The sequence below is a fragment of the Rhinolophus sinicus genome, linkage group LG03 (assembly GCF_036562045.2).
Source record: "Rhinolophus sinicus isolate RSC01 linkage group LG03, ASM3656204v1, whole genome shotgun sequence".
Classification (NCBI taxonomy): Eukaryota; Metazoa; Chordata; class Mammalia; order Chiroptera; family Rhinolophidae; genus Rhinolophus; species Rhinolophus sinicus.
The window spans coordinates 148765599-148793098 of record NC_133753.1 but is presented as its reverse complement, the minus strand read 5'-3'; the positions used below and the strand labels follow the sequence as shown (position 1 = coordinate 148793098).

The following is a 27500-nucleotide window of genomic DNA, read 5'->3' as shown; positions in this document are numbered from 1 at the left end:
AATATGCCAGGAAAGAAGCAGAGGTCAAAAATCTCAAAATTTCATCCCATCACACACCTCTTGAACGTCTCATGTTTAGTTCAGCTATTTTTGAATCATTCCCAGTTTTAGTTTTTTTCATCTCTTACCTGGATTGCTACAATTAAAACAAAAAGTCATCTTGTATCTGGTCTTGCAGAACCTTTCTTTAATCCATTCTTTTTCCCGAGATTTACTGATATATAATTGACATATAGCATTGTGTAAGTTTAAGGTATCCAACGTGTTGATTTTGATACACGTATCTATTTAAAATTATTACCACAATAAAGTTAGTTAACACATCCATTACCTCACACAGTCTTGAATTCATTCTTGATACTGGGGCCAGTGATTTGCTTTCCCTAAAATGTAAATCCACTCATGTTATTTCCTCCCTCCAAGGTGTTGGCGGCATTCCACTGCATGTAGGAAGTCACAACTGCCAAGGACACAAAACAAGGTCCCAGCCTGGAATCTACCCCCCTGATTTGCTCTGGTGCCTCAAGCTAAGCTGCCGATAGGTCCGCCAGGGAGTCAGAATAAATCTGAGTGTACAGCTCTTGGTTCTGGTGACGCTCGCTCCCTTTCCCCTAGGCTCTCTGCCCGTCACCTGAATCTTCAAAGTAGACATTCAGCTTTTACATCTCAGCTCAAATGTCACCTCCTCAATGACAACTAACTCCCTCCTCTGTATATGCACTGGAAACTATGACTCCTTTTATAATAACACTATGTCCTACTGCATCTATGTTACATATGTGCTTTCTTTACTACCCTGTTGCTTGCGAGTAAGGACTGTCTTAGATCTTTGCATTCCCAGGGCCAGCACAGTCCCTTGTGACATTGGAGGTGCTCACGAAATGTTTTGATTAACAGCCAACTGCCAGGGGATGCCACCAGGAGTAAAGCCGGCAATAAGGTGACCAAAGGCTCCTGGCACAAGAGGGAGACATTGCTCGGATATATCACAGCTCAAGCATCTCCCCAGTTCTCCTTTCCTTTCTAATCCTATCTCCTTCCTCCCCACTTTGAAGGTTATGAAGCAGCACTTTAAGTTTGTCCTATGTACCCTAGTAGTCCCCAGTCATTCTCAGATGGTGGCACTGTCCAAAAGTTGGTAGACCAAGTCACTGAGCAAGGCTAGAATTCACACTGGCATCCCTTCTTTTCTAAGGCAGTAAGCATGTTCAGCTGCTCAGCATATTCAGTGAACAGCTACTCGGTCCAAAGCATGTTGCTAGGCATTGCTTGTAGCATAATTTAGAAAGATTTTCAAGATCAGTTAAAACATTTTTTTTTTTTGAGTTTTTCAGGAAAATTTATTCATCCAGAGTTTATTCTGATTGGGAATATAAGAGGCACTGTGGGAAATTTGGTAACTAGGTATCAATCCTGAATACCCCTAATTCATAACAAAGTATCCTCAAGGTAAGGAAGAAGGGGTTAGAATAAAAAAGGAAAGAAAAAATATACCGATGCTTAAATATACTGTGATATATCTATAAAATGGAATACTCTGAAGGAGTTAAAAAGGGTGAGGTAGGTCTATATACGAGGTCTGACAATTAAATTCGTGAACTCATCCTAGAAACAGTGCTACATACCTCATTGCTGAATATCACTATGGTCACCTTCGAAGTACTCCCCTTGGGAAGCTAGGCACTGACGCCAGCATCTAGTCCACCCGTCAAAGCAATCTTGGAACTCTTTTTCTGGAGTGGCTATCAGAGCTGTCCTCGTATTACCCTTGATGTCCTGAATGTCATTAAAATGTCTTCCTTTCAATATTTCCTTTATTTTTGGGTAAAGAAAGAAGTCATTGGGGGCCAGATCAGGTGACTAGGGAGGGTGTTTCAATAGTTCTTTGTTTACTGGCTAAAAAATCCCTCACAGACAGTGAGTGCTGTGTGAGCTGGTGCATTGTCGTGATGCAAGAGCCATGAATTGGTGGTGAAAAGCTCAGGTAATTTTTATCTAACTTTTTCACACAGCCTTTTCAGCACTTCCAAACAGTAAACTTCGTTAACTGTTTCTCCAGTTGGTGCAAATTCATAATGAATAATCCCTCTGATATCAAGCAAGGTTAGCAACATCGTTGCAACAAGTTCGCAAACTTAATTGTCAGACCTCTTACACTGACTTGGACAGATCTTCCAAAGAAATTAAGTAAAAACAGCAAATTGTAGAACAAGACATACCATATAAAATTTATATACCCCCAAACTAGATATCTATCAACATATGTCATAAATAAATGCATATAAAAATGCTGAAAGGACATACATTGAATAGATTATAGTAGAAATTTCTAGGGATGGAACTGAGAGATCAAGGGTGACTCTTGCTTTATCTGTACTATTAAAAACACCTGCAAAAAAAAAAAATCACATGTGAACCACTTGCATAATTAAAGTTATTTTTTTTCTGAAAAAGGAGAGAAGTAGAGAGATAAATATTCGATGTATTAATAGACAATACTATTGTGACAGGGAAAACAATTTTCTTCATTGACAGGTTGTTCAACACTGTGAATGTGGAAACTTCTGTATCTGTACCTGCCTTCGTATAAGAGGTCTGCAGTTCCTAGCTGGGCGCGATGGAGTGGGAAGGGCAGGGGCTAGCAGGCCAGGACCTGTGTTCTAGTCCTTGGTTGGCTCTCACTGGCTGATCACTGAATCTTGCTGAATCTCAGACTCTATAAAATCTATAAAATGGGGTAACAATAACAGTTAGGTCACGACATTGTTGTGAACTGTTGTGAGATGGCCGTATACCATAGACTGTGAAGTTCTATGTTTTACACTATTACATATAACATGGGATTTTAATGTATGGAATGTACTCTAAAGGCTCTGCTAAAGGAGACCAAGATTAATCACTACATAGAAAAATATGAACAAAGATAGTTTAAAAGTTAGAGTTTATTTGACAATTCACAAGTGATTTGTAAATTTTATAGATTGTTTGGAGCCAAATTTAAAAACCAGTAGCTCCTTTTCTTCCTGGAATATCTAACATGCTCTAATTTGCCCAAGTAGTGCAAGTCATGTCTACTCAAGGAATCCAAGCTAATTTTAATTTAACTTAAACTAGAATAAAAGTCAAATACCATACAGCAGTCTTATACCAAATACAAGGAGTATGTTGTTGTTGTTGTCGTTGTAGATCTTTTCTACAAGAGATAATTTGCATACAGTTACCTATTTATGAATTAATATAAAGAGTAGAGACCATTTAAGATAACAGAAATGTCAACTCTCTAAACTTTCTATAGCAATGCAAACACAAAACCACCTGGTCTTAGCGGGGAATTCAGTATTGAAGTAACACATTTAAAAAAGACACACTTGACTTTGAGGAGAGGCAGGTGAGCCACAGAAAGATAAGTTAAATTCTACTAGGGAAGTGTCAACTTCTTTTTGTCTGCAGCCCTCCAGCCCTGCAACCTTTTAGAAATGACAGTTACATGGAAGTCCAGTACAGAAAGAATGGTACGTAACATTTAATTTCATCAACAAGTCAATAAGAAAAATGAAATCACTTTCCTAAACATTTGAGACTGGGTTTATAGAACACAGCAGTTATCTTACGTAGACCCCATCTCCGTATTTTATTTCAGTTGCACGGTACTGAGAAAGCCCTGATTCACACTAAGAAATGGTAACACTTCTGTAAGAGCTCACCTTGAAACACCATGATGCTCTTCAATTTACCAGAGACGGCCTCATTCTGGCATCCATAAAAACAGTTAACCTGGTATTGATGTTTGCTAAATTTCAATGTTTTAAAATGTCATAAGCAGTGTATTTGAGTTTGTTGGTTTTAATTTTTTAAGTTAAAATATATTTTTAAATCAAACATAATGACGGATCTCAACAGAACACATTTTGCATATCACTGCCTTGGGACATGAGTTGATTTATTTATTTTTGTGTGAAATCTGGCTTTCTGAAACTCCACTCTAGGCTTCCATGAATCCCCCCTCTTTGGTTGTCTATTCATCTTTCTGTCTCTTTCACAAGCTCCTGTCCTGCATCTGGCCCAAAGTGACATTTTCCTCTTGTATTCTCTGCATTTCTCATGCCCTCAATTACTGTATGCTGACAACTCCCAAATGTCTATCTGAGCTCTTATTTCTCTCCTAAGCTCCACGTAGACTTATATCTCCACTTGGATATTTTATAGGCATCTTAAACTCAAAACAGAACTAACTCATCCTTCATCTTGCTTTGTCTCACTTCCTTCAAAACTAAGGCTCTCCCCCTCTTGAATTCACTTCTCAATAAATGGGATTGTTCAACTGGTTGTCCAATTCAAGAGATCCAGAAGTCATCCTGCATTCTTCTTTTTTCCTTGTCACCTACATTAGCCAATCGGTCCTAATGATTCTACCGCCTAAGTACTTTCTGAATCCATTCCATCTTCTCCATTCTCACTGCAAGTGCCACGATACAGCCTCTCAACAGTGATTACTGTGATTTGCATAACAACCTAGACTTATAAAACATATTTTATTATATCACTTCTTTATTTAAAAAAAAATCCCTTAATATCTATCTCAGCATTACCTTCAGAATAAAACCTAAATTTTTCATATGACTTAGAGTCCTTCCTGATCTACCCTTTGACGACTTTCTCCATTACACTCTCTACAATTCTCTTTCACCCCTTCTTCAACAAGCTAGCTCCTATTCCTACACCAAGACTCAATCAGATACCGTGTCTTCTGGGAAAGCCTTTTCCACTCCTCTTTCCTATGGGTCCCTTGTGCGAGTGCTCTCCTTATCATAGCACTTTTGCAATGCAAAGTAACTGTCCTGCACTAAATTGTCTCTGTGCCGAAATAGGGTCTGTGACGTAACAGGAGTTCAATAAATGTTTTAGTTATGAGAGTAAAAGGCATGAATTAGAGGCCAATAGGTCACTTGCAGGTAGGTCTATTAACAAAACATTAACGGCACAAGTGGGATTTCCCTAGGACAACCATCTTGCTCTATGAATCTTTTAAGTTAATTCAATTCAAACCCAATCCTTTGGGTTCCTCAAAAAGTTAAACACAGAATTACTACATGATCCTGCAATTCCACGCCTAGCTAGAAATGAAAACAAGGACTCAAACAAACACTTGTATATGAATGTTCATTGCAAAATTATTTACAATAGCCAAAAGGTGAAAATGACGCAAGCGGCCATCAACAGACGAATGGATAAACCAAATGTGTTATGTCCATACAATGGAATACTATTCAGCACTGAAAAGGAATGAAATTCTGATACGTGCCACAATATGGATAAACCTTGAAAATATTATGCTAAGTGCAATAAACCAGACAGAAAAAGACAAATATTGTATGATTCTAATTTATGAGAAGTATCGCCCATCTAAAGGTCCTAGGGCTGATTTAATGGCCTGATCAACCCAGAGAGGCCTTCACTTCTCCGAAACAGGAAGTGATCACAAACTCACCCAGTACTGACTGCAAAACCCACATCCTGCTGAACTACTGTTTAGTGTTGGGGGACGCGTTTTACGGGTTTACAACTTATTTCACTAGGGAACTTACAAGATTAATTGCCTTCCCAAGGCCTTTATAAATACTTAAATTTTATACACTGAATTCTGCATATGAAACTACTTTCCGCGTATTATCTGAAGCCTGTAAGTTAAAAAGAAAATGGGGACTAAAACATATTGCATAAATATGACACGCACAAACAAAATATGACTTATAACTGAAGAATAACACGCATGTAAACACCAAAGGAGGCTGAAGGAAGAAGTTCAAGAAGAGGAAATCTATGTAATTAAGAGGTGCCCTAACAGAAGTATTCTAGAGAGGCAAGGCAGGCAAGCTAGAGGGAAAAATTGTACCAGAAACAGGAGCAAGATCTCCACCTTTGGACTGGTGTACTGGATGACCAGACTGATGACTGTGGGAACACAGCAGGTGCAATCATTTGAGCTCTTCCCTTCCTTCCCCCATCCCCCGTCCAAAGGAACACCCCTGGAAGGGCCCCTATACGTAGAAATGAAATGTCAGTTAGTACAGCGCCTGTCATGCAACAGATATTCAACAAATACTCCTTTCTGTTCCATTTCATACTGAAGTCAGCACAGCATTCACTTCAAGTACATGTGCTTTCTAGCCATGTTTTCTGAAATAGTCACTCCACTTAAGGTATAACAATCAAATAAGTCATAGACACAAGTCATATAGATATGACTTAACTATATAAATGCATATATAGTTAACAATTATAAAACACAGATAAAACGATAAAATCATAAGTATTCATAGAAAAGATACCCACAAAAGACATTTTCCTATGCTACAGAAATGGGCTTAATTTTGCATTTCTTATGCACCCATTATCACCTTAATTTGGTGTTATCAGGAGAAAGAGTAATATTTCTGTCCCTGGGTAGGTCTGATGTGAAAATAACGGACAAAAATAGATCAGAATCCCACCGAACGGTGAGTTCTGAATGTTAGGTGTCTTATATTAGGTTATAAATTCTGACAACTTCTGCAAGCCTTTGAAATTCCTTAGGGCAATCCCAACTCATTGAGTTAAAAGTAGCAGCAAAGTAGGAAATTGCACTTTATATGTCGCTGGCTATTCTGATGGGCCTTAGCTGAAAACTGGTCATTGTGTTCCTACTCTTTGCTCGCTCTGCTGTCACTGGAAAACTCCTGCCCACCCAGATGTGCTGGTAACCTCTGGAATGTGTCCTTCAACTGAAGGACAGAAGTTCCTTAAGGAGCTCAGTGAATCGACGAGCAGTCTCTTGGGAGCTTGTGGCCTTTTCCCTATTCTAGTCTGGATATAATTTCTCTTCCCAGGTCACCTGTTTTGGGTAAAAATCACTTACAGTGTTTCTTTTCTAGCTAGTGTACTAAGCAGAAATCACTAGGCAGTGAGTGCTGATTGAGTTTTTGAGGTTTCTTTCTTGGATAAAATTGTTAGCTATTTTACTAAGCAATGCCACAAAAAGTGAAAAATGCATTTCTTTAATTCCATAATTATGCTTCTATTTGTGTGACATCTATATATCAGTTTCCCATAGAGAAAAACTGTCATAAAACTTTAAGGTCCAATTTAACGTGACTATTAGGAACACTTTCACAATTCAGAGTAAGGTAAATTATGCATCTGTTTCCATTCTAAAATGATCCTTTTCTAGTAATTTTCAAAATATTCTCTCACATGAAAATTATCTTCTCAACAAGTATTATTACAGTATAGTAGCCAACTTGAGAATTTTTTTTTTTTTCACATCTGTCATTCTCAATTACTTCTTACCTGGAAGTTTTCTTCTTTAAGTTTGATACAAATTAATTTACTTCATGAATGATAAAAGAACAATGTTAAATATCCAGAAGACAAAAATTCATTGAAGACTATTTTATAACTTCAAGCACAGAATTTCAGGATGTTAAAATCTTTTGATGTCAAATAAAAAGGATTTCTTAAAACAAGAACAATACAAAACAAAACAACAAACACTGCCACCAAACAAATTTTCCCTCTGGCCTGCCTCCCATTCCAGAACTGACAAAAAAAATCAGGTCTGCAAGGAGAGAGCAGTTAAGCTGCACACTCCAGAGTTAAATAAAAACATGGAAGACTAGCACACACATTAAAGAATAAATTTAATTTTAACAAAGAATTTAATTATTTAACAAAGAAATGAATTTTAAAAGGTGGTAGTGGTTTAATTATGAGTGCCCCTTTTTTGTTCCACTTGGAAAAAAAAGTGTAAGTTTATCTAACTGCTTCCCAAGTTCAATGACAGCAAAAGATTAAATCTATGATGGTGCTGGAGTTCTTCTACAGGAAGAGATGCAACTTCATGAACTTTTTAAAATCTGCAGTAAAGGAGAGAAAAAAAGAGAGACAGAGAGAGAAAAACAGAGAGAGAGAGAGAGAGAGAGAGGAAGAGAGAAAGGAAGAGGAGAAACAAAAACTAATTTTCCAGGCAGGGAAATACTTAGAAAACCTTTTATGTCAAAGTTAGGATTTCACAACACAACACACTAATGCAAAATCCAATAGCACCTGTAAGATTTAAGTAAATGCTGCCATCACTTAAATGCTTTTTAAAAATGTCTGTAAAAGCCTGAAGGAAAAAAAGATAAAGTACATTCTCCAGAGAACAACAAATGTATTTCAAAATAAAAACTGTATTTTTCTTTTTCTTTTTTTTTCAGTTGCTTTTTTGTACAAGAATTCATAATTATTCATATAATACCTTATACACAATGGGATCAATCTCTGCTCTCCTTTGCTGTGTCACTTCAAGTCCACATGTTCAGGCTACAATCCCCAACATTATTTTCTGATAAATATATTACCACAGTTTGATCTAAATATAGATACATTATATAATACTTGTCTCTGGGAAAATCAAATTTTAATATGCAAATTTTTATTTATATAATACAGAAATGGAGAAAACTACAGTAGGCACACAACCTAATTATGACTTGTAGATGATGATTCTAGATACTCTCCTACTGTAAATTAATGTGTAAAATAATTTAATAAGATTTTATTTATATGTGCACTTGTGTTCACCTTATCCCATATACTATACACGTCTAATGACAATCTGGGAATTTAAAGGTGCAGCCCTCAAGAAATTGTTAAATCACTAAAAAAAGAACAAATCAGGCTCTATTGGACAAGGAAAAAACTCACAAAATTTCCAATTTTAAATGTCATATCAGTAGGAAAATATTAAAAATAATTTTCTGTATATACATATGAGTATATGTATATATTGAATTACACATGTCTCATATCAATACAATTCAAGAGGAGACATTTTGATGAGTTATTTTCCCATTAAATAACAACTATGTCAAAATTTAAAAATATCTTATTACATCATTAAAATAATTCACTTACCATTTCATCAGCTTACACTTTTTAAATTTTTTTTATTTTAACTCTTCATAACTACATTCCCTGATCCCTAGAGTTAAATCCCCTATTTAAAACAAAATCTGGTGCTGTTTGTTACTCAGAAACTGATGGATAAAATCACATCTACTTCAAAATTCTATCAATCAAATAAATTTTATTACCTGATTTATCAGAGAAATATTTCAGCTCTGAGCTTGTGTACCTAAATTATCCTCCCTATAACACATAGGTGAGGAAAATATTCTAAAATAGATGGAGGTAACTTACATGATGTTATCACACATATAATACATGATGATTAAGTGTCTGATATAAACTTTTCAGAGACACCTGAAAACTCACTTTAGAAACTAACTTTAGAAACAACCCATTTATTTTTCACTCTAATATAAATTAATATGTATGTATGTACATACATACACATACATATATAAAACAAAACTGTCTATGTTGAGTAGTTGTTTGTGAGTGAAAAAATGGTTATAAATTGATTAGCTTAGTTTTGTACTTAACAATTCAATCTTTTGGGGGTACAATCAAAAATCAGTGCATTTTATAGACTCCCTAGAGTCAGATACTCAAGCAAACACTTTAAAAAAGAACCCTCCTCATCATCACGGGCATTGTACAGCAAGAATATACGGACTCTAAAGCAATTCCTACTCTGTAAGCAGACTAGACAGCACTTGGCTTACTTTTAAAATAGCGTCTTAAAAGAAACATATAAAGAAATGCATCTTTGCTAAAAGTCTTTTAAAATTACATCAAAACAACATTAAAACCTGTTCACTGAGAAGAGCCTATTGAATTGAATTCCTGTTTTGAAATACCTATTTAACAGTTCAGAATATTGCCTTGTGAGGTTTGACTAGAGATGTGGTTGATGTGAAGACCCAGACAGAGTACACGGCTCCAATCCCAGTAAGTCCTCTGATCGGCTGTTGGATGGAAATGGATCCCCTTTAAAATAGCTATACACTTTAAAGTGATCTATAATAAACAGTTCCCCAATAACCATAATTATTTGTAAATTGAAATGCATTGATCATTCAGAAAAGATTTTTTGCAAAATATATAAATAAATGTAACTGCATATTCTGTAAATACACTTAACATTGCTAGACCAGACCGTCAGTGACGGACGGGCTGCTATATTTCAGTACTGTGTGTCAAATTCATTAGAAATTTAAAAAGAAAAATTTCTGAGGGACTCAGCTGCCTTTGTTAGTTGGCTTTAAAGTGTGTAATAAAATGGGAGACAATATCTTCTCATAAATACATGGAATCAATATGGAAAAATAAACTATACAGCGGACAAGATTAGAGAACACCAGAGTGTACCAGAGTGGTGACCAGAGTGAAATCTTCCAGTATAAAAAAAAGGGAAGAACTCTATACACCCAGTTATAGTATGTTCCAATTAAAGATGCAGCTCTCTCTCACTCCTGGCAAGAATTAATTGGTAATGGCACTGCTTCTCAGCAGTGCAAAAATATCCTGAGAAATTATTTAGATTACAACAAAAGACAGGGCTTTCATCACTAAGTTTTTGCACAAAACACAGCTTTAGATATCATAAATAAATTAATTTAAAAAGCAGATAGCCTTCACTGTGTTGAACACAAAAAGGGGATGTGACCCAGACATCATTAATTCTCCCACTGGCGAATATCAGAAAAAAAGATTGCATTAAGTGTCTATTTATAATTTTCTAGTTAACTATGGCCAATAATATACATGGAGGTAATTTGTAGTTCAAGTGTTTCATCTCTTTTTTTCCCCAAACTAGCTACAAGCTGAATTCTAAAATTTACACTGAAATATACAATACCAATTTTCAAAAGATCCTCCTCCTGGAGGAGTGATATTTAAACTTTTTGTGCAATCTTGATGCAGAGCCCAAACAGTCCTATGAAGAGAAACAGTGTACTTTTTAATCAATTGGCACTGAAATTTCACTTTCCTTAGCTGCATTCTAGTAGTTTGGCCAAGTTATCTCGTAATTCTGTTAGTTCAAATATTTTTCCATCAAGAATTTCTAAGAGTGTCTTCAGGTTATTGCGAAAAGCTTCTTGTTCATTCTGACTTTTCTCCAGACGTTGCTCTAAGTCAGACAGTTGTCCCTCCAGGTCTTTGTTCCGAATTTCTACTTCCTTTAGAAACAAAAGTGTGATATATGTACATGTCAGTTCGTGACTTAGAAAACGATATAACTTTCATTATTACTAATATTGTTGTTAATGCAGTTTGACCATTAGGATGAGCTTCTGAATCTCAGCTTAACACAATTTTAGGAAATTTCAGATTTTGCCATCTGACAAATCCATGTAATTTTACTGACTGGCTTGTTCATGAATCCGTCTATCCACCCAACAAAAATTTCCTGATTGCTTATCTTGTGCCAGGAAACCTCCCAAGCACTTCAAATACCGAGATAGGATTGAAGACCCACTTTAAGGATTATGTACATCTCAGGTCTATTTCTGCCCATGACTGTTTCTAATGCTCAACTGTTAGCAATCTCAAGTGAACGCAGGCAGAGAAAAAGAGAGGAATTAATTTTTTTCTCCTTACTGGCAATTCTGGGAAAAGACCGAGAGAAGAAAATGACTCTTTAAAATGAGGTTTTAGGATCCTCTGAGTATGTTAATTATTCTTGTGGTAGAGAATATAGCTCAACTGCTAAAAACTGTAGTGAAGATATATAATAATTGCACATATAAGGATTATAAAGCTAACAATTCCAATATACTGGAAATCAAGAAAAGAAAAAGAATCACGAAAAGGAAGTACATAGCAACCAAAAATTAAAAAAAATCTTTCACACAATAAATTGTGGCATACTTAGAAGTTTTTATTGCTCTAAAAATATTTCTAGGAATTCCAAATATAATAAGTAATTCTACAAAATAAAATGACATAACGTGAGCTACAGAGTTAATTTTGGTAAAGAATCAAATTGAGAAAAATAGCTGAAAACCAACTATCAATAAACTATTCAGATAAGCAATGAATTGAAAGTTACAGTAGTCCTCCTTCTCCGAGAGGGGGCACATTCCAAGATGCCCAATATCCACGGAACCGGATAGCACCAAACTCAATATATACTCCATGTTTCTCCTGCGCATACATACCTATGAGAATGGTCAATTTATAAATCGGGCACAGTTTATACTAACAGCAATAATTATAAAATAGAACAATTATAACAATGTACTGTAATAAAAGTGATGTGAATGTGGTCTTTCCTCAAATACCTGCTAACAGAGATGAATATTAAGTGGACTAACACAACATGGATATGCTGGACACAGGGATGATGTATGTCCCAGGTGGGACAGAGCAGGACGGCTCGAGATTTTGTCACGATACTCTTAATAGTGTGCAATTTAAAATTTATGAATTGCTTATTTGGGGAATTTTCCATTTAGTATTTTCAGACCGCTGTTGACCACAAGTAACTAAAATGACAGAAAACAAAATCGTGGATAAGGGAGGACTACTATATATATCCTTTCTGGAAAGCTCACTTTTATATCTGAGAGGAATGAAGTGACTGATATAAATTACATTCATAGCTGCAAGTTATATGGGAGAATGAAAACATTTTAGTGTTAGTAACACAATATGAATCAGCCTCAGAAAATCTGTTTTAAATTTTAGCATATCATTAAAAAGTAAACCTCTACAAAAATTCTATCAAGTCAAAAGGACAGTAGAAAAATGTTTTCTTAATTATTGAAAGCCAATTTGGTAAATGTTAAATGAAAAGAACAGTATATGAAGTAGCCCACTGCAACTGGGAAAAAAATTGTATGCATGAAGACGAATACTGGGAATTAATATACAAATAGAAAACAGGAATTAGTTTAGGTTTATTGCAATTATGGGTACTTTCCAAAATTTGTCTTATAATTAACGTCTGTAGAAATAAAACTTTTGAGAAAAATTACTGGGAAATTGCTTGAATACATATAAGAAAGTAGCAATTGATTTAGGATTCTGAACATAAACAAATGTTCACATGCTTTGACAGAAATAAGTAAGAAAGAGGCTAAAGGAAGGATGCCACAGATGAGTTGGAAGAGCCTGGGAAAATATAAAAAGGAATAAAGCAGCTATAATGATTTATAAAGAATGTAAGGCATCCCAATTTAAAGTATTTATTTACTGTTAGATGTTTACCAGGTACGTTTCGAATCTCTTTCCTTTGAATAATCTACAAGATGAAGATAAGTAAACTGAGAGCAGAATCTAAACCAATAAAATATTTGTAAATTCAGAAGCCAAGTTCATAGAAGCTCTAAACTATGAGGGAGAAAACAGATCCTGGGATCAAATGTAAAAATTCCACTCATGACTGCACAGCATGCTCTCCTGCGTGCTTAAACAATAAGCTTAAGAGTAGAATGCTTCCAACTATAAAAATAGACCAAATGTCATTCAGTAGAAAACACCCACTTCACCAGGCACCACCCAGTTTGCCCTCTAAACTCTTCCTTAAAAATGAAAGGCTTCCTTGTTCTTCTTGCCAATCAATGAAACATCCAAACGTTTTCAATGGAAGCAAGTAAAACACCAAATTCCATCAGCGATTAAAATTGTGGTGTTCTCTCCAAAAGGAGTCTCATACTCTAAGCCATTTCTCTGATTGGAGGAATTTTACTAGGCATATAACAAAAGGGATCCCATAAAATGCTGAGGGTGCTGGTCTATTCTGAGGCAGAGAATATGATCCTGGGTAAGAACAGGTAACCCAGTGCACAGGGACCAACAGGAGGCAACTGGAGCCGTGGTTGGTGGCACTTCTCAGTTTTCTACCTTCTGTATGTATTTTCAACCTTTTCCTTCTTGCCTTTTATTGTCCCTCCTAGCTCATTCTTCTGCTTATTCTCATTTTTGTCCTACTATTTTCCCCTTCTCCTTTACTGATATGTAAGCATGTGCCAGGGGCACCCAGAGGCCTGGTTCAGCCCTAATAAAGCACGGGAGGCCAGAATTTGCTCATTCTTTTTCGAGTGTGTTAAAGGGCAATAACTGAACATATAAATCCCAGTGGGCAGAAGGTCATGCTCTGTATTTGTTAGATATGGGGCCTACAACACTAGAGTGATTTAAAAATTTTAAACAATTATTACCATCATCAAGGGGACCAGATCAGGTTCATTTACTATTAATTTAAGTCCTGCATCATTTAATCCAAATAAAAGCTACAAAAACAATTGTCTTCACTGATATCCGATTCACATCTTAAGTTCTTATAAGATGTATTATTGCCCTCTTATATTATTAATGTTCATCTATAATAGGACATATACATCATCAAAACAAGTATTAATAATTCAACAGACAAATGGGTAAAAGACAAATTTTGAAGAAGAGCATCTTCTATGTACGCACTGAAAAAACAAAAGTACATAAAGATGGCCCCTGTTTTAATGCATCCTAGAAGGAGGACACTGGCAACAAAGAAGTAAACAGAACAGGCTTCCAGACTTCCAGGAAGCCAAGATAATGGTGCCGGTGTACACTGATATCTCCCAACCATCCTCCCAAACTGTAAAAACCAATAAGAAAAATAAAACCACACCAATTCTATGACTTCAATGTAACTAGAAGAGAACAATACAAACTTCAAATGACCTACAATTAGGAACTACAATCACCAATTTCCAGCAGAGAGATTTCTCAAGTCCTCACTGTAACCCTCTGCAGAGGGCAAGGCATTGTAGGATTGTGGGGGCCATGCACAGGAGAGGGAAGAGGCCATCGAAAGGCCTGACACTGAACTCTAGTAACCCCAAGAAAGAGAAAGACCACTGTAAGTGGCAAAATGCCAGGAAAACAAAAGACAAAACAGTCTTAGTAGACCAGAACACACCACAAGAAAGGGACTTGAACAGAGTACACGAGGTATGAGGAGGCAATCTTGGAAAGGTGGTACTTCTGAGAAGAAGGGCAAAAGAAGAGAAAGGAGCCTGTTGGAACAGTATGGTAAAGGGAAAAAGAAACACACAGAAATTTAGAATCTTTCAAGACAAAAGAAAATGAAAATACTGAAGGACACATAACCTTTCCCTCATTGTCTCCCCCAAAGAGGGTGTTTTTGAATTAAGAATTTGTAAACTACCCAAAACTGTCACTCTATTCACTAAATACAAAGGTACACGCAATCTTCAACCTACATAAACTGTTATAAGATAAAAATAGAAAATGATACTCTAAAAACTTCAGTGGATGAAAATAAAAGTCCCCCTCAAAACAACTATGAAACACAAGAAAACTCTAACAGAACCCTCCACTCTGAGTTATATATTCTCAAACAAGCATTAAAAAAAACTTGAGTCTGGTAAACAGAAATTGGCCAAAAAACTGAAAAACAGGAGAGTTGACTAAACCCATGATAAAAACAAAAGAAAAAGGCAAAATCATATCAGAAATAAAGACTGAATTATAAGATGCCCAAGGAAAAATAGATTTGAATAAAAATTACTTTTTATTCAATTATTTTAAAAATCCAAGGGAATTAAAGTGAGATATAACAAGTAGGGAAAATGATCATAGAGAAAGTGGTTGAAACAAAAGATAAGACAACCCAATTACATATCATCGGGGCTCCTGAAGAAGAAAAACACCACAATAGGACAGAACTAATATTTAAAACTTTTATACAACAAAACTTCCTGGAAATAAAGGAAGATCTAAATCTACAAATTAAAAGGGCCTACCATGTAGCTGGGAAAACTGACCTTCAACAATCGAATCTGAGAAGTATTCTAGTAAAACCAGTAGACTTCAAAAATGAAGGAAAAGTCCTCAGGGCATACAAGCAGAATGAGCTCAAAACTTCCAAGGCCAGAGAATTAGACTGGAATCAGACTTCTCAAAAGCAATATAAAAACAAGGTAATAATGGAGTGGTATTTTCAAGAAACTCAAAGAAAATTACGAAGCAAGGATTTTATATCTAGCTGCCATCCAAGTACTATGTCTATTTTAAAAACAGCTTAAATATGCAAGAAAATATATATCCATGAGCTCTTCTGGAACCATCTTCTAGAGGATAAACTTCACCCAACCAACAGATTACTGTGGTAACTTCAGACAAAGGACTGATGTCGATCATTTAATATATTTATTGTATATCAAAGACTAAAACAAAGGTGGATGAGGGTTAAAAAAATAATATGAAAATGTACTTCTTCTGACAAGATAGAAAGTAATGCAACTACAAATAGAAAAGAGGAAAGGGAAAGCAAAAAGCAGAATAAGTGCATTATTATTGAATATGTAATAGTTCAAAGACAAATAATATCAATTAAAAACTAACACAAGAGAGTGAAAGTTCAAATATGAACACAGATAACTAGGAAGCTTTTTGAAAGGTGTGAGGTTAAAGGTAAGCACTACAACAAAGTTAGGACCATCTTAAACATCAAAAGATATAAAAAAGAGCCAAAATTACATCATATGAAGAAAAGCATCAAATTAATATAACACACAGAAATTATTACATAAAATAATGGCAAGTTGAGATGAAACAAAAATCTTATCAACAAACATGACTGAGTTACCTAGTAGAAGAAAAATATCAGTTTGGCTCACAAAGCACTATCCAGCTATATGTACACAACACCCAAGGGGCACTCACAAAAACTGATCATATATTAGGTCACAAAAAAAGTAGCAGTCAGGTATAGTAAGTATATATATTACAAAAGATATTCTGTGATTACAATGCAATAAACCTAGGAATTGATAACAAAATCATAAAATAAAAAGATCTTTCCACCTAGAACTCATTTAGGAAGGCCAAAATAATGAGGGGTTGTGATACTGGCAGAAAAAGTGGCAAATGAAAACATTTCTCTAATGCTAAAAGCCACAATGAAAATGTAACAATTATGTTTATATACCAAGAAACACAACAGCCACCTTTATGAAATAGCAATTACAGAAGATATAAAGAGACAGGTAAAAACACACTGTTAAGAGACTTTAATATGGCACTCTCATTATAAGACAGATCAAGTGGAACAACAACAACAAAAAAAGGTAATCATAGAGAAGACCTAAATTACAAAATCAATAAAGAGCATTCATAAAAACTGATCATATATTAGATCACGAAAAAACCCAGCAGAAAATTATGTAAAGTAGAAATTATACAAACAAAACTTTGTGATCACAATGCAATAAAGTAGAAATTAACAACTAAATCAAAAATATAAAAAGGCTCTTCCACCAGGAAATTAAAACACCTCCTTTTAAACATCACTAGCATGAAAGAAAATAAAACCAAAATTACAGACGTTCAAAAAATGATAATGAAAACACTAAATATCAGAATCTGTGAGACGCACTTAAAGCAATGAACAGAGGAAAATCTATAGCTTTAAACACATATAAATAAAAGAATAAAAATAAAGGAATTAAATTGCCCTCTCAAAATGCTAGAAAAGGAATATGAAAGTAAACCAAAGTAAATCACAAGGCAGGAATAATAAAGATAAAAGTAGAAATTCCTACGGTAGAGAATAGAAAAACAGTGACAACTGATTAATAAACCAAATATTATTTTTTTAAAAAACTTAAAATAGATTGCTTAACTTTACTTAATCAAGAACAAGCATATGAAATGAGAAATTAAGAGTTCCCATTGAATATTTGAAGACCTAGATGGAAAGCTTAAACAGACTAATATTTGCAGAAGAAATAGAGGCCCAGGTGTTTCTATTAGAACTCAGGAGTTCTATTAAAGTTTTAAAGACCATATAGTTCCAATATGACATAAATTGTTGCAGAGCACAGAAATTGAAGAAAACCTTCCAAATTATTTTATGAAGGAAGTATAACCTTGATACCTAAATCATAAATACAGCTCCTCCAAAAGAAGAAAATTACAAACCAGTATCACAAATGAATGTTATGTAGAAATTGTAAATAATAGAGAACAAAAATCTAAGACCACATTAAGAAAATATTACACCATAGCTAAGTGGGATTTATTACAGGAATACTAAGGTGGTTGAGTATCAGAAAATCTAGTAATACAATAAACCATATTTAATAGATCTAGGGAGAAAAAATTATGATCGTCTCCGTTGATGCTGAAAAAGCTGTTAACAAAATTCAACATTCATTCTTGGTAAAAACACTAAAGAAAATAAGAATGAAGGATACTCTCATGACATGACAAAATACATACACACATTTTAGTGTTAAAGCCAACATTTCAATTTATACTACAAAATACTAGAGCATTTTCACTAAGGTTAGCAACTAGATAAGCCCATTATCTCCACTGTTGTTTAATATTGTACTGGTGCTTTTAGCAGATATAATTTGACAAGAGAAGTCATCAGAGGCTTAAGAATTGGGAAAAAATGAATTACTTCTATTTGCAGATTACATGTTCGTATACCTGAAAAATCTTAGCGAATCAATGGAATAAATGACAAAACTAGCTCAAACAAAATAATTTAGTAAGGTAATAGGATATAAAATTAGCATGCAGAATTCAACACCTCTTATTACATACAAATAATAATCAAAAGATACAATGGTAGAGAAAACCCCATTTGCAACAAAAAAGATACAATATTTACAAATAAACAAGAAATATGTGAAACCCACATGATGAATATCTGAAAATACTTCTGAAAAATAGAAAAGCAGATGTGAACAAAGGGGAAAACATCCCTTGTTCTTGGATAGGATGGAAACCTGATGAACACAGCACTTTTCCTAAGGTTACATTATAAATTTTAAGCAATACCACAAAATATTTTTATACAGCTAAATTTTTAGTTGACATTAAAATTGGTTCTAAAGTTAATATGAATGTTCATATAGAAAAATAAACATGTAAGTATACATATAAAAACAATGGGAAAAAAAAAAGCTATGAGGAGTAATTGGACCTACCAGACATTAAAACATACTATAAAGCCTCTACAATTAAAGCAGTGTGGTACTGGTACATGAATAGACAGATGACTAGTGAAATAAAATAGGAAGTCCAGAAATATACCAAAATACATATGGAAATTGACCATTTAAAATCTCTGGAAAAAAGATGAGATAACTAGACATCTGGGAAAAGATAAAATTAGATCCATATCTCATGCTACACACAAAAGAATAAATCACAAATGATTCAGAGATCTAAATTAGAAAAAATAAAACCATGTAAGTATTACAGGAAAATATTGATAAATTTCTATATAATCTGAGTTTGGAAAAATATTATCTATGCTTCATATGCCAGAAGCAATAAAAGAAAAGACTGATAAACTTGACTACTACATCAAACAACACCACCATCCTAAGCAAAGTCAAAAAACAATGACAAACTGGGAAAAAATATTTGTAACATATAACTACAGATATATAAAGAACTCTTGAAAATTTTTGGAAACAGGACCAAAACCCTATAGCAAAAAGGGCAAAAGACATGAACACACAATCCACATATGCACAAAAAGATGTAGAAAGGGCCTTTAAGCTTTTGAAAATGTTTAATTTCACTCATAGTACAAGATACACAAGTTAAAACTATCATTTCTTACCTATCACACATTGCTAAAAGTTAAAAAGTATGAAAACAAATTTTGTCAGTGAGGCAGTGAAGAAGCAGGCAGTCACTTAACACTGCTGGTATGAGGGAGAAATGGCACAATTCATTATAGAGGGGAATTTGACAACATTTAACAAACTACCTGTTTACTTTCTCACTTAGAAATCTTGCTTCTTACCTTGAAAATAACACCTCTAATAATAACAAAATGTGCACATTACTCATTGTAGTACTTTGCAGAATACTGGAAATGACCTAACTACCCAGATAAAGGATTGTGACTGAATAAACTATCACACACACAAACGAAGTACTATGAAACCATAAAAAATGAACACGATCTCTGAGGATGTATCTTAGGTGAAAAAAGCAAAGTGCAGAAGAGTAATCTAGAGTATGTTACCATTTGTGTAAGAAAAAAGGAGGGGGGGAATTAAAAAGAAAACAGATATATTTGTTCATTTGTGTAAAAACAAACACCAAAACGATAAACTAGAAACTAACAGGTTACCTACAGGGAATTAGAAAAATCATATCGTACTATTCTTAATTTACCCATACCCATGAATTTTCTATCCATATTCATACCTACACAAACCAATTCTATGTACTGCAATTTCAGAAGTTCCTCTACCATTCAAGGAATTTAATGACCGCAATTTTCTAGACTGAACTTATGAATAGATGTTCAAGGGTGCTGGGCTTTTGATAAATAGATGTTTAGAAGGGAGGGACCAGGCTACAGAGGAGAAACTTTCTTCAAATTGGAAAAAACACAGGTTATCTTGGGCTTGCTTGGGCTTTTAGATTTCATCCTTAGGTTTTCTGAAAGATTCCCTGTCCTATTTTATTTAGGTAGGCACTTTTGGTATTCAGTAAGAGAATAGGTAAGAATCGATATTCACAATTTCAGGTGACAACTACAAAATTCAGTTACTGCTCAATTGATGAAATACATTTAGAAGTTTAATATGAATAAATCATCTCTTGGTTTCTCTGGGATAATATAAATGTATATATAACTGAAAACATTTTTTTAAAAGAATTGTTAAGGCTGGCTTGGACACTTGGCTGCCTGAAGCAGTATGGTAATGCAGAAAGAACAGAGACTTTGGAATCAAAACGAATCTAGGTTTCACTACTTTCTAGCTAAGTGCCTTGATGAAACATGGTAACACCTCTACACTGCCGCCTTCCCTTTGAAAACGGTGATACTACACCTGTTACTATGAGAATTAGAGCTAATGTATGTAAGTGCTTAGCATATGCCTGAATCACAGCCAAGTACTGAAAAAAATGGGAGCCAAAATCAAAACAAAAGACAAAACTAGACTGAATTTCCCCCATATTTTCCAGCCCCAAAATCATGCTTCATATTTTAGTTCTACACGAGGATTTCTCAACCTTGGCACTGCTGACATTTTGGGCCACAGAATTCGATGTTTATTTAGCAGCATCTTTGGCTTTGATCTACTACTAGCAACACCCTACCTGTGAAAATAAAAAATGTCTCCACATATTGTTAAATGTCCCTGGGGCACAACACTGCCCTCACTTGAAAATCACTAATTCACACAGATGATTAAAATGTAAAAACATTTAATAGGGCAAAACAAGCCAAGTGGCCTCATTTTTCCCAGGCTGCTGAAAGTCAGTGATAGGCGAGGGAAATATTTCATTTCATACCAAGAACGTGTTTTCTTTATGAAGTCTCTCTATTGTCAGAGAATTTCACTGTCTCCACTTATCAAATATAAGATGAACAAGTCAGCCTACCCACACCTCAGTTTCCTCATATGATTCATATGGACTAAATACATAATGTAAGTAAAGTGCTTAGCACAGTGTCTGGGTAATAGTCAACACAATAAATGTTTGCCATTCTTATCACACCCCAGGTACTCCTTCCAGTACTTGGTTTTTTAGGTACCACTTTTAACCCCTGGCCCCAAATTTATTCCTCACTCTATACATACATTTATTTCTACTCCAAACCCCAAAGTAGTCCTAACCCAGCTAGCCATAGGGGTGCAAGAAAAGTGCCTGAGCTGGCAAGAGGAGACTTTGGTAATTATTTTGAAAAATCCTCCCCTAAATATGGTGAACTAACACTGACACAGAATGAGTGTATATAAATTACAATCAGGAAGCATACTATTTATGCAGGAAAAAAGTGAGTAAAATTAATTAGACTGAAGAAATAAAGAGCACAAATTTGATTTCCATTAGAACACTACGGCTTTAATTCATATATTAATTCAGTGTAACAAAAATGAACAGAATTTCTAAACTGAATAAAATCCATTTGAGAAATTTCATTTAAATTAAGGGTATTTTTTATGTTAAAAAGTAGAAATTTCTAAAATAATTTACTAAAGACAATTTGTAAATGACTACCTATGATGATCATAAGCCACCTAGATGAAATCATTAATTAATTTTTGAAAAATCAAAGATTAGGGATGAATCAGAAGTCCTGGAAAAGAAAAATGACCAAGAATCTACAAAACGGAGGTTCAGAAAAAAAGTCATTACTATGTGAAAGAATGATTGATGCTCTCTCTGCAGAAATGAATACAATTTTTTCATAGCTCACCTGTAGCTTCTGAGTCAAAGAGTCCCTCTGTTCTTGTAGTTCTCTGGCATTATCTATTTCTTGTTTTAATCTTTCTATTTCCTAGAAAAAGTAGAGAAATGTCTTTCACATTTAAACGATATCAAGGGAAGAGAAGGCCACATTTTCCCTTGAAATTACTGTCCCAGCCCTTAAAAAAATTATTCAAAGAACATTGCTTTATATTGACGTTTAGAGAGATGAACTCATCTTCACAAGCATGTTGTCTAGTATAGAATAATCTTAAGAAACAAGCAACAAGACTAAATTGGTGGCTTTGGTATAGCACTGCTTAGAAGCAACAATCTGAACATTTTAAGGTTGCTTCAAGTTTTGTGGATATAACTCTTCCCTGGGATATTAAATCTTTTGACTGGAAACCAGAGAAAGCTGCAGCTTATAAAATTCAGATAACTTCTAATAGTTTTCTGTTGATTATATGAATGAAACTCTTATACAGAAGGCAACAGGCAATATCTCAGTCTGATTGCCTCACCAAAGTTGATAACAATAGAAACAAGGATAGGGAAAATATGGACATGCTTAATAACACTCAAGAAAAATTCCATCCTAAAAAAAAACAAAAACCCTCCACAACTTTTATCTTATTCCGTTAAGTACTTTTAAATCCTTTAAATCTGTCATACACTTTAATATTTGTACACACACTGTTAGCTAGATTACAGATGAGAGAAAAGCAGCAAATACCTCTTCTTTCACTTTCAGTGTCTCTTCCAGTTCTTGTATTGTCTGATTTAATTCTGTCTTATGGGTATGCACTGCATTTGCTTGGCTACTAACACATTCAAGCTCAGTCACCTAAAATTAAATGAAAACACAGGTTAAATCATATGACAATTTCAAAGGATTTCTTGCTGAAAAGATAATAGGCTCCTGATAGGTGAATACTGAATTTTGAATCAATATATGAATATTAATTTTGAGAAATATTAACACTGGGTAGAAATGAATAGAATAGATTCTTTAAAGATATGAAATTCGGGCAGAATAAGAGCAAAGGAAATAAGTTTACATGTATTGATCATAAAAAGGCTAGGAAAACTTAAGTGATTAAAGATAGTAGAGAACCCCTATAATGAAAGTCTTTAAAAATTTCTTCTGAAAACAGTCAAAATCAAATATAGTTAACTGGCTTCCATCTGTAGCTTTCAAATTAAACATGGGCTCTGAAAACTGGACTTGTAGAAGTGAGAAATTTTTAAAATATATTTCCAAAATGTAAAAGAATCTGGAAGAAAAGATATGCGTAAAATACTACTTAAATCATTCTATACTAGTACGACTACACATCAACAGTATCTCTTATGGCAAAAGACAGTTCTTCCATCAATACAAATTTATTGAGGACCCAAATAGCAACATAACTTTTGATGAGCACTTGCTATTTTTTGAGAAATCAGAGAAGGACCTTATCCATAAAAGTGATGGCATCTAAAAACAGTCACAATACACAAAAGTCTACATAAACACACACAACATCCTATCACAGCTCTTTATACAGATCAGGATCTCATACATTTTGACTGACTAGAATATAGTAAATTCTAGACCATTAAGGAAACAGTAAATCTCTATCCCTCACATTTTCCAATTATTGAATTAATGTCCTCATTCTGTCACTCTACCTCTCATATCACTTTCTTCCTGTGTGTTGATGTTCTAATAGCCTTGTGCAAACCCTTACCATCCAGGCCTAAACAAAAGCAATGGCCTGTCAGTGAACTTAGTTATAATCTTTGTCTACTTTCCTGTCTTCTGCAAACTGCTAACATTCATCTTTCTTTGTGTGACTCCCCCATTAAAAGCCTTTCAATGGCTCATCTTTTTTACAATAACAAATCTAAACCTTCAGGTTCTCCACACACTAGCCCCAAATTAGTTAACCATCTCATTGGCCAAGACACTCAGTATGTATTTCCAATTAAAAGCAAGCAAGTTTCCTCGTCCTAAGAACAAACCACATTCATAACCATTTGTTGACTTAACCAGAATGCCCTCTCTTACCTCTGAAAACCATTCAGACCTTAACAAACCCTCAACTCTCAGCTCATAAAGTACTTTCTCCAGAAAGCCATTCCTATATACACAAGCATTCAAAGCTCTCCTGACCTCTGGCCCACAAAACTGAAAATCTGTTAAAAAATCTTGGGAATTATTTCCTTAATGTTTAATATATACCAGTTTTCTTTGTCCAATTAGATAAAAAATTCCTTGTGGGGAGTTCTAGTTCTGATGATGGAGCAGTTTTTTGTGTTTTTTTTTAGATCAACTTTCCAACACATAACAATTACAAATCAGGGGCAAAATGTAAAAATCAACTGTTTGAAGGCCCGGATGAGTGACCAAATTGGGCAAAAGACTGAAAGAAAACATCATGTTGGGTGAGATATATATTTATGTATCTTTTTGCCTGAAGACACTCTGTAGTGTGGCTTTGTTGCTTGACTAGAATGAAAGCAAAAACCTGTGCTCTTTTTTTCCCCTGAGGAACCTGAGGATTTTGGGATGCCTCAGAACAGCTGAAACATATAGAAATTGAGGAAACTGTAGGAAAGAAAGCCCCTCAAATAAACATTTAGACTTCATTCAAATCTTTGGCTGACCCCTAACTGAACATGCACAGATAAGAATCCAAGAAGCCCAGGAGAGTGGGGATAAAAGGCAGAAGGCTGAAAGAGCTAAGCTGTTGTACTGCTCACCACAGAGAAGACACTTTGAAGTTTGAGTCCCATCAAACTAGACGATCCTGGTAAACAACTAACTCAAGCTTTCCAATGAAACCCCAGAAGGCTTATTCCTTAGATAAAAAGCTTTCTCAGGACTAAGGGATTCACCCTAGAATTAAGGGAAGAATTGAAATAAACTGACTAATGAAGCATAAGCCCACTCCTCCACAAATTCAAAGTAATGTACAAGTAATTTAAATGCTCACTGAAACAAAAATCAACACTATTCAGAAGAAGCTAACAGGATCTATGGGTCCTGCAGAATCTCATTTACAATGTCCAATACACAACAGAAAATGACTAGATGTAAAGAAACCAGAAAATGCAACCTGTAGTAAAGACAAAAATCTATTATCTTATACATAGAAAGACATATATAAAAGCTGAGAGTATAGTTGCCACTACACTTGTAATACCAAAAAATGCTAAAGAAAGTTATTCAGGGAAATGATACCTGATGGAAATTCAGATCTACAGGGAGAAAAGAAGAGCACTGGAAGTTATAAATATGTGAGTAAATCAAAAGATCCCACTTCTTAAATTATTTAAAATTCAATAGACTCTTTAAAGCAAAAATTCCTTAAGGGCAGGGATTACACAAAAAGGAGATATGACAGCTCTTCAATGAACATTAACTGGCTTATGAGTTAATTGTCATAAGTTAATTTTTTATTGTGGTAAAAAGCCTGTAATATAAAATTCACCATCTTAACCATTTTTAAATGTATAGTTCAGTAGTGTGAAGTATATTGTCATTTTTGTGAAACAAATCTCCAGAAGTTTTTCCTCTTGCAAAATGGAAACTCTATACTCATTAAACAACATCTTTCCTCTTCTTCCTTATAAGTTAACTTTTATACTTGGTATAAAATGATATTTATGCAGGTTTCTTATTCTCCCTCTTATCTCTACTCAATTTCTATCTTACTTCCCCCGTCATCCTGGTCCTATTACATTCTTTAAACTGTGCTCTGGTACTAAGCGCACTTGTTATGGTCTGTGGAGCTCACTTGCTATGGCATCCTTTTTAAAAAGGGAAATTAGTGGCATCTGCTTCCCACTGGGTGACTGCATATGCTTTGAATTTAAAATTCTTTATAATTGTTTGGGCTTCTAATATTAATGGCATTGGGATTTCTGTTTTTTCCTTTTCTGCACCATATTTCTAATATTACCAACTTTTATAAAGTCTACCACTAGTTTTAGAAATTTTCTTTCTTTAAAAAACAGTAAAATAGAAGCATTATCATTAATTCGGTGAAATTACATGTCAATTCAGTGTCTCAATTTTCACTGGAATTGTACTGAGTCTGTATTATTATTCCTATTTTATAAATGAGAATGCTGAGTAGAAAGAGGGGGATAACTTACCAAAGATCATACAGCTAATAAGTGACAGAATAAGAACTTAAAATCAGATCTTTCAATTCCAAAAGTTTTATATGCTTCATTAAACTGTGGAAAACATTTTCTTAGCTAATAAACCCACATATAATATAACCTATATATATGTTCTGACAACTAGCGAAAATCTGCAAAAGATGTCCCTTTGCTGAATCTACATGTAAATTTCCTCTGACCAAGGAAATCTGTTAGCCATAAATTCCGATGGACAGCAGCCCAAACTCACCCGCTTGTGCAGACGTTCTGCTTCCTCTTGATATGCGGCAAGTTGCTGTTTCCATTGTTTCACATTGGCAGTAGATTCCAACAGGGCTGCAGTAAGTTTGGCATTATTTCCTTTGAGGGTAGCCAGTTCAGCCTCCCAGTGTTTGCTGATTGCTGAGCTAAATAAAAGGAAAGAAAATTCTATTCATTACATAGAATATTGTTACTTCGATAGAATAGCAGTACTCAGTTCTATCACTTGGTTTATAGTCCATGAATGTTTCAAAGACAACCCAGAAAGAGGAAAACACAAATATTTCACTGCAATGTTCCTAGTGAAGAAAACCTAGCAATTGAAAACCTGAAAAGTACCAAAGTAGCAGGCTTAACGTGGAATAGTTCCATTCATGACAGACACAGATATAGTATCTACAGAAGAGATTCTAACCAGTCTCTTTTGAGAAGTAAATATTATATCCTGAAAAATATCTACAAATAAAACCTAACAATGTACTATATTTTTTAAGAGCATGAAGCCTGAAGCACAATTTCATTCCTTCATAAAAAACATATGAGGATCCTTCAATGTCAACAAGGTTTGGGATACGTACGTAACACAGTATATCTTCTGAAATTATTGTTGGTTTATCTTATTCAGAATTTTAAAAAGCACAAAATACAAAAAATTGCTGCAATAAATTGATTTCAGATCATATGATAGGCTAGACCTAGAAACTGTTCTAATGACTTAATTTCTGCTAGAATTCCACTGTCTGTCGCTTATAGAACAAAACTAATGCAATCACCTTTTTCCTCATTTAATGTTCTACTTGATAAGTTACTGAAAGTTAAGTATCTCAACCAAGACAATTTTCTATTATGAAGACAATTCTTTTAGGAAGGCCCCTCTCTTGATAATTCCTTTCTTAATTTTCTAATGAAGAAAGAATTGCCTCATTTTGACAGAAATAGGTGGTTTCTGTTTCTCATTATTGAACAGT

The 27500-nt window shown here is 34.5% G+C and overlaps 1 protein-coding gene across 2 annotated transcripts in view; it reads right to left on the bottom strand.

Moving 5' to 3' along the window:
- Nucleotides 1-2924: 2924 nt before the first annotated feature.
- The window catches only part of HOMER1 (homer scaffold protein 1), a 117254-nt gene continuing 92678 nt past the window's right edge, over nucleotides 2925-27500 (bottom strand). For both annotated transcript variants that reach the window (XM_019728184.2, XM_074328799.1), the window contains exons 6-9: nucleotides 26522-26678; nucleotides 22853-22963; nucleotides 22127-22207; nucleotides 2925-11105 (exon numbers count right to left, since the gene is read on the bottom strand). In XM_019728184.2, the coding sequence (XP_019583743.1) occupies nucleotides 10917-11105; nucleotides 22127-22207; nucleotides 22853-22963; nucleotides 26522-26678 (538 nt within the window). In that variant the 3' untranslated portion in view covers nucleotides 2925-10916. The remainder of the gene's footprint in view (nucleotides 11106-22126; nucleotides 22208-22852; nucleotides 22964-26521; nucleotides 26679-27500) is intronic.